This window comes from Python bivittatus, unplaced genomic scaffold, assembly GCF_059951505.1.
Source record: "Python bivittatus isolate LINGU-HERP-01145 unplaced genomic scaffold, Pbiv_v1 ctg000190_np1212, whole genome shotgun sequence".
Lineage (NCBI taxonomy): Eukaryota > Metazoa > Chordata > Lepidosauria > Squamata > Pythonidae > Python > Python bivittatus.
In genome coordinates this window covers 14,291,275-14,298,314 of record NW_028277042.1, presented here as the reverse complement: position 1 = coordinate 14,298,314, position 7,040 = coordinate 14,291,275, and the positions used below count along the sequence as shown (strand labels likewise).

Sequence of the window (7,040 nt, the reverse complement as noted above, 5' to 3'; positions counted from 1 at the left end):
GGTATCATCATGGAGGGATCAGTGGAAAAAAGAGCTCTAATTCAGAAACTGACACCTGGATTTATAAACCAAACAACAGCAAAAGAGGAGACTTTAGCAGAAATAAACTTTATTGATGCTTCTAGAGAGGAATTAATCAAAAATAAACAAGCAAACCTGAGTGGGACTAATCTTAAAAAGGGTTCTTAAATGGGACATTAAGTATTCTGTATTGTTGATTATATTATTCCCACTAATTGCACAAGGGAAGATGAGAACAGGCAATTTGGATTTAGGTATATTCTTAATCTACGCCTCTTACAGAACAGTTAACTGCCATTTTATTTTATGGCTGGGTTAACTGTTCTTACAACTGATGTGGAAATATCTTGTTGCCCAAAATCAGAGCCTCATGAGATAATCTCAACTACAGTTCTATCGATGCAAAAACAGGGCTCACAGAGTTGAACACCTTTAAAAGCAGGTATAGCCAAGTCTCAGGGTGGCCTATTCAAGGAATTCAAGTACCAGAGTTTTCCCCCCCCCCCCAACAGACAAGTTCTCAAGACTGACATAGGCCAAACGTTAGGCCTGACTTTTGCGCTCACCAGAGGAACCACCTGAGGAATGGGATGAAACACAGGTTGGTTTCTCTAATCTCTGTCATGTAGCGCTGTTGGCTTGAAAGTCTGCTGGTATTAAAAAATCCAAGACAGATCTTTGCTTTTTGGATATGCTCCACTCACGCACTGTTTTTTTGTGATTTTGCAGCATTTTCTAAGATTCTTTGTTTCCATTCTTCATAGTCTTCTTTAGGTTCAATTTTATTCTTTGGACGTTTCCGAGGCACCTCTGCTTCCAGAACTAATGAAGAGAAAAACATATACACACAACACACGTACACACACACAGTTCTGAGAAGCAGCTTTCTTATGATACACAGTAAAGAAATGCATTACTGGATCCCCCTAGCTTATTAAGAACTTTTTTGCTGCACCTCTAGCTGGTATTTAAATACATTTTTTTGGAACAGGTTTGGGTGAGCGACTCAGGCACTAAATCAGCTTGGTTGTTATAAGACGGGGATGACATCTATGATTCAGGTGGAAGATTAATACTTTGTTTGTTTGCCACTGGAGAAAGTCATATGAGCTACTGACTTTGCTGAGCGAAGGGAAAAACTTTGTATTAATGTTCTCCAACCTGATGACCTCTGGAATTCTGGACTTCAGCATCTAGAATTTCAAGCTAGGATGGAATTCTGTGTTTTGGCTATAAAAGCTGGGAATTATTTGAGGGTAGTGGGGTAGGGATATTCCCCAGATGAGGAACCTGCCTATAAATAAACCCCTCTTATAGCATGGTTCCCTTTACCTTCTTCCTCTGCAAGATCTTCAAATAAGGATTTCTGAGGTTCAGCAAGCTTCATTGACGATGAATCACTTTCTCCTTTAGAAGAAAAGGAAAATACCTTCAACAAGTTTAGGCAACCTTTGAATGCACAAGAATGGCTACATTCAGTTGAATAAGCCATAGTGGATAAACTGAACTGGGAAACTGGTTGTACTTTGTAGCAAATAGGGAGCCAAGGTTCAGAACCGTGTCAATTCAAGGTGGTGAACGTACTTAATAGTCCTGCCACCTATTTTCCCCACAACACAACCTTATGAGGTGGGTTGGGCTGAGAGAGAGTGACTGGCCCAAAGTCACCCATCCAGTTGTTAGCTCTCCTTTCTTTCTACAACTGAAACTAGAGGTAAATAGTTGGTTCAAACTTTGGAGGAACAACATTGGGCCTAGTAAACAGCTAAGTTCTCATATTGTTCTAAAGTTCAAATAAGATTTGGTAGTAAGCTACAACTGGATATGGTTACATACTTCTATAAATCATGGCCTACCAATCAAGATAGCTAAGTTTGCCCACCATGCAAAGCTTAAATAGTTTTCCGACTAAAAGTTTACAAAAAAGGGAATCTGATCTTTACAAGTTGAAAAAAGCGAATCAAGACAGAAAGCATAAAACAAGCCATACGGTTGATTTGTTGGTTAATCTTCTCTAACTGGGTGTGGAGACGGTCAAATACAGTTTTCTTCACCCCAGATACAGCCACCATTTTGGTTTTATCCACTTTAAGTTTCAAGTATCTGCAATGAGAAGATTCGATTCATGATCCCTCTTGCCCAAAGATTTAAACCTGCACCGTAACAGCTGATGCTATCAAATCTCTCAATTAGAAGCTCTCAGTTCTAATTTACACTCCCCCAGCTTTTCATCACTAACAAGCAACAACTGTGTGCAATCAACCAGACATCAAAAAATCCAGTTAGCTAAATATGCCTATACTGAAAAGCGTTTCTTCTATACAACTCTCCAATATGCTATAGGTTCTATTCTTTTTTTTTTCTTTTTTTTACATTCAGGTTCTTTTGCCTCATTCTATGAAAATTCAGGCTTTTTTCAAGAGTTTCCCTTTTCTACTTTGGATAAAACCAATATCCTTACCCACATCTACTCGATTTCACCATTGCAAGAAAATGGAAAAGCAGCAAGAGACATGTCTGGAAAGCTGGTGTGAGCAGTGGTTTTTTAGATCTCTGTCTCAAAGGCCTGTCATTATTTATTGTTTTTTAAGGAGTATCATTTTTCCATGGTATATATGATTTTCTATGCCTTTCACTGCAAACAGGAATATTTAGGGTATTAGGACCTCCGATTCAGAGTTCTACCCCATGCGTTAGCTTGCATGCATATAGTAGAAGAACAAAGAAAGTGGAGGATGGGTCAAATTCTGAACATATCCATTTCCAATTCCCCCAATTCCCAAACACTGTCCTCAACGTTTTTACTGGGCTTGCCGTCTCTGCGTCAAGTTCTCCTACCCAACAGAAGCATGGGCTCTATCAAAAAAATTGACCAGAAAGACTGCTGTGCACCATAGGAACTAGTTTTCATTCCTTTTGTGTCCAGTGCAAAACCTGAAAAACGTTTAATTTTTTTAAGGAATCTGATAGATAAGAGCAGACCATTAACCAAGAATCCTTGCTAGCCAAAAAATATTTTAAAACCAAACCACATGTCAAATCATACCTGAATCACCCCTCCGCTGCGTCCCTAAACATTCCTGTGATGGGATGTTTGGGGGAAGGGCTCCTCCATGTGGAAAGACTGGTTAGAAGCTGGCAGCAGACATTGGACCTTAGGAGAACTCAACAGCTTACAAGTGCTGCACTGAGATTGCAATTCCCATCATTCACAACAGCTGACTCTTTTGGCTAGACAAGAACTGAAGCTCTATAATTTGGACTGTTCTAAACCTACCATCTTCAAGGCATTTTCTGTGGGCCCTTTGAACATTGCAGGGCAGCACTAAATAAATTCCACAGTCCTCATCATGTATTTTGCTTCTGAATTAATTACAAGGATAAAACAATAGGGCAGTTTTCTTTCAGCACTGGCATCACCATCAAAATCAGAGGCCATGAGAAATACTCCCTTAATGGTAGATTTTTAGAAGAAACTTGGTACATGGCACCAATAGTTTATCCCACTCCATCATTTGCACTTGATCTTCACCACAATCTGAGTCCCATCTCTGTGGTACACACTTTAAATCAGAGTCTGGGATAAAATCAGTGTTCTTTCTTCCAACTGAAGATATCAGCCCTCCCCACCATAAAATCAACCCAAGGAAAACTCTTTGGTAACACCTCTCCCAACCTTACCTGCAAGCAGTAAACAATGCCACAGTAGTGAATAAGGGTTTTGATAAATCAAGAGCTGTCTGTTGAGTTTCTGGCAGGCTGGATTCATACCTGAAAGAGCAAACCTTTTACTGAAGCCCCAGCAATTTTAATTCAACCTGAGATTCAGTTTATTTTTAGCTATGAAACCTTGCTATGCCTACTGTATAAACCCTTACACTGTTGAATATTCAAGAAAGTCCTTTTACTGACTCTGTTGCTTATTCTTTCCTTATTTTAGGTATGGCAGATGGAACAAGTTATCCAAACAGCTTCACATTTTAATTATATTAGAGTGTTAGATCACTGGCTAAGGACTGTCAACTTTATGCCAATCCACTTTGTGCTCTCTAGATAACTTGAACTATAATCTTACAATACTTGACTGTGATGGCTGGAGCCCCCCAAAATGTAGCACAGGAGCATCTGAGATAACTAGATCTTTTAGCTCATCTACTTTTCTCAGTGATCATTCTCCAAAAACTGTCCCAAATCTTGTTTGTGCTGAGAATGATGAAGGATTTAGTCAAATATTCTGTAGGCCCACACATCCTACAGAAAACCTATCTATGTAGTCACTAACAGTTGACGCGAACTTGATGGCACATTATCAATCCAATCCCACACAACGGATGGGATAAATTTTTAACCTACCAATCCGTTTTTACAAGAGATGCAGCCAGACATCTCTGGAAGGGAGAACTTTATAGAAACAAAATTCAAAAGTGATCATGGGGCAAATGGATTAAAAAGAGAACACACTGAATACAATGAGAAAATACTGCATCCTGAGTCATTTGCTGAAAACCAGTCTTTATTTAACCCCATAAAGACTATCTCTGCACAGGAGGGAGATCTTGGAAAGCATGACAGAACCTTAAAGCTTAAAAAAGATATTTAGAGAGCAACCACCTTTGCCAACATACAAAACCAACCAAAAGAGTTTCAATCGGATGATGCTTGTTCAGGAATTGTGGAAAAGCAGTTGGCTGGAGGAGGGAAACAGAAACTTGGAAAGAAAATGAAGGATCCTGGACCACTCCAGCACAGCCTGGAGTGTTCTGAAGGAACAGCACCATGCAGATTCCATTAATATTTTTACCAAAAAGCAGAAATGGTCCCTTGAAACTCCCTACCTCTGCAGGATTTCTGATGCCAGATTTGCAGCCTCCAAGCAGGAGAACTGAACCGCCACACCTCTGATGCCAAAGTTGGATTGCAGAGCAAGCAGGCTTTCAAACGATCTCAGGTAGCGCTGGTAAGTGGTTTTGTTCAAGCCAGAGAGTTTCACAAAACAATTCTTTAGAGGAAAAACAAAGCAACAATGAAGTCTTTTCTCTCCCAAACCTGCATGTAGTCACTCACAAGCCACCATTTAACAACAGGTTATTTTATACTCCTTATAGGCACTGGACCATTTTTGGCTTTATTCGTAGGCCCGTCTATCAGTTGGACAGCATGGGATCTACCACCATTTAAATCTTTATATGCATCAACAGCACTCTTCCCAGGTTGATTTTTATTAAATTATGTTTAAAAGGCCCATTGCCTCCCAAAGTTCACGACGAATATTGGAATCAACAAAATGGTGCCCCAATCTAGCAAACTCTTGTGTCAGGAGAAAAAAAGTTCGTGCATCTTTTGTAAGATAGTGAATGGGATGCAATATCAAGCCAAACCCATAAGAGTGCAACTTCCCTGGTGTAGAAGGCCACAGCACCCCCTTTTTCTTAACTCCCAAAACTAAATTATTTAATGCCAAGTGTGTGTGTGTGTGTGTGTGTGATTCCTAGCACTAGAAACTCAAGAACAGCTTGTTGTTCCTATCCTATTTTCCATCAGCTAGACATCTACGGAAACACCATCGCCTAATTCTCTAGCTGCCCTAAAGATTTCTGCATAAAAGAGCAACGCAAAGGAAAACAAAGCAAGGCATTTGGGAAGGAAATGGCAAGACCGTATAATTTAAAAACAGATTTTTTTGTTTACTTTGTCCACAGGATTCCTTGTGAAGGTAGCAGCCAAATCCAGGCAGATCACAGCACTGCTTGTGGGGCTCATCTGGGCTAGCAAGGGGGCACACTTAACCTGAGAGAGTCGTAAATATTCCTCTGCTTTTCTGTAGAGCCACAAAGAGAAAAAGGCCATTCATCAGTATGACAGACAAGGGAACAGATGACTTCTTCTTTCATAGCTCTTCTGTTCACAGCTGTTTAACTGCAACACCTAATCTTTAGCCATTAAATAATCCTCTACATACAGAAGATTATCTCAGGTGGTGAAGGTTAAGGAAAAGCAATTATGCTTAAATTTCCAGGAAACATCCTCAAGGAAGATGCTGGATTTGAAGGCCTCTGACCTCGGAGTCCTCTGGCCTTTTAATATCTAAAGTAGGAGTCTTTCTGATAGTGTGGACTACAGCTCCCATCATCTCTTGCTGGGCTATGTTAATTATACCTTGAACTCATTCAATAAACACAGTACTCTGGATGGATTATAACTCAGTTAAGAACATGCCGCGCAAAACAGGATCAAAACCCACCTAGAAACCGCCGCTTAATTAAGGGAAAAGATTACCCAAATCAATACAGAGAAATACATCCAGGGAGAAAATTACAGTAATAAAACAGGGCGACGTCCTAAAAGCCTTATTTCTCTAAATCGATAGCAGACGGTCTTCATCAGACCTTGAAAGGGCAAACACGTGCTGCGGAGGCCATCCTGAAAGGAAGCTCCAACATCTGGACGATCACAGATGGGTTGGAGGTTTTAATTTTTATTTTATTTTGGCCGGCGGTGGTTTTTCCAGCACAGCTAAGGGAAACCTCCAGAGCCAGAGGCAGTCTATCTCCCCTGAACCCCATCTTGTCGAGAGAGGCTGCCGCCTGGAGGCCACCCTTTCGGGTGCAAACACGAAAAAGTATGGACGCGGGGGGGGCAGCGGCGAAGCAGGAGTGAATGAGACCCCCATATAGAAGGCCCTCCATGGACTACAGTGCCCATCATTCCCGGCCAGAAAAAAGGGGGTGCCGCTGGGGGTTATGATCCAGCTATATCTAGCTGCAAACACCTCCCTCCCCCCCCCCGTTCACCTGATAACTCCGGGCGTGGAGACCCCCAGCTTGGACGCCCAGCGACGGAGACTCTCTCGCTCCATCCCGGCAGCTTCTTTCCCGCGCTCGCGCAACCCCGCCCCACATCGTCCCCTGGCCACACCCCGTTCGAACGTTCGTGCCTTTCCCCGACATTCCCACCCCGCCCACCAGCACCTCCCCCCTGCCTATGACGCGGCCGCCCCGTTCCCATCGGAAAGGAAGGGC

General features: G+C 41.8%; 1 protein-coding gene across 1 annotated transcript; it reads right to left on the bottom strand.

Annotated features, from left to right (window-relative positions):
- Positions 1-89: 89 nt before the first annotated feature.
- Positions 90-6,934, bottom strand: ORC6 (origin recognition complex subunit 6). Its single transcript, XM_007443953.4, has 7 exons — positions 6,813-6,934; positions 5,710-5,839; positions 4,857-5,020; positions 3,703-3,792; positions 2,012-2,124; positions 1,354-1,428; positions 90-843 (listed from the first exon to the last, which is right to left on the bottom strand). The coding sequence occupies exons 1-7, from the start codon at positions 6,875-6,877 to the stop codon at positions 722-724; spliced, it is 759 nt and encodes a 252-aa protein (XP_007444015.3). The 5' UTR covers positions 6,878-6,934; the 3' UTR covers positions 90-721.
- Positions 6,935-7,040: the final 106 nt, after the last annotated feature.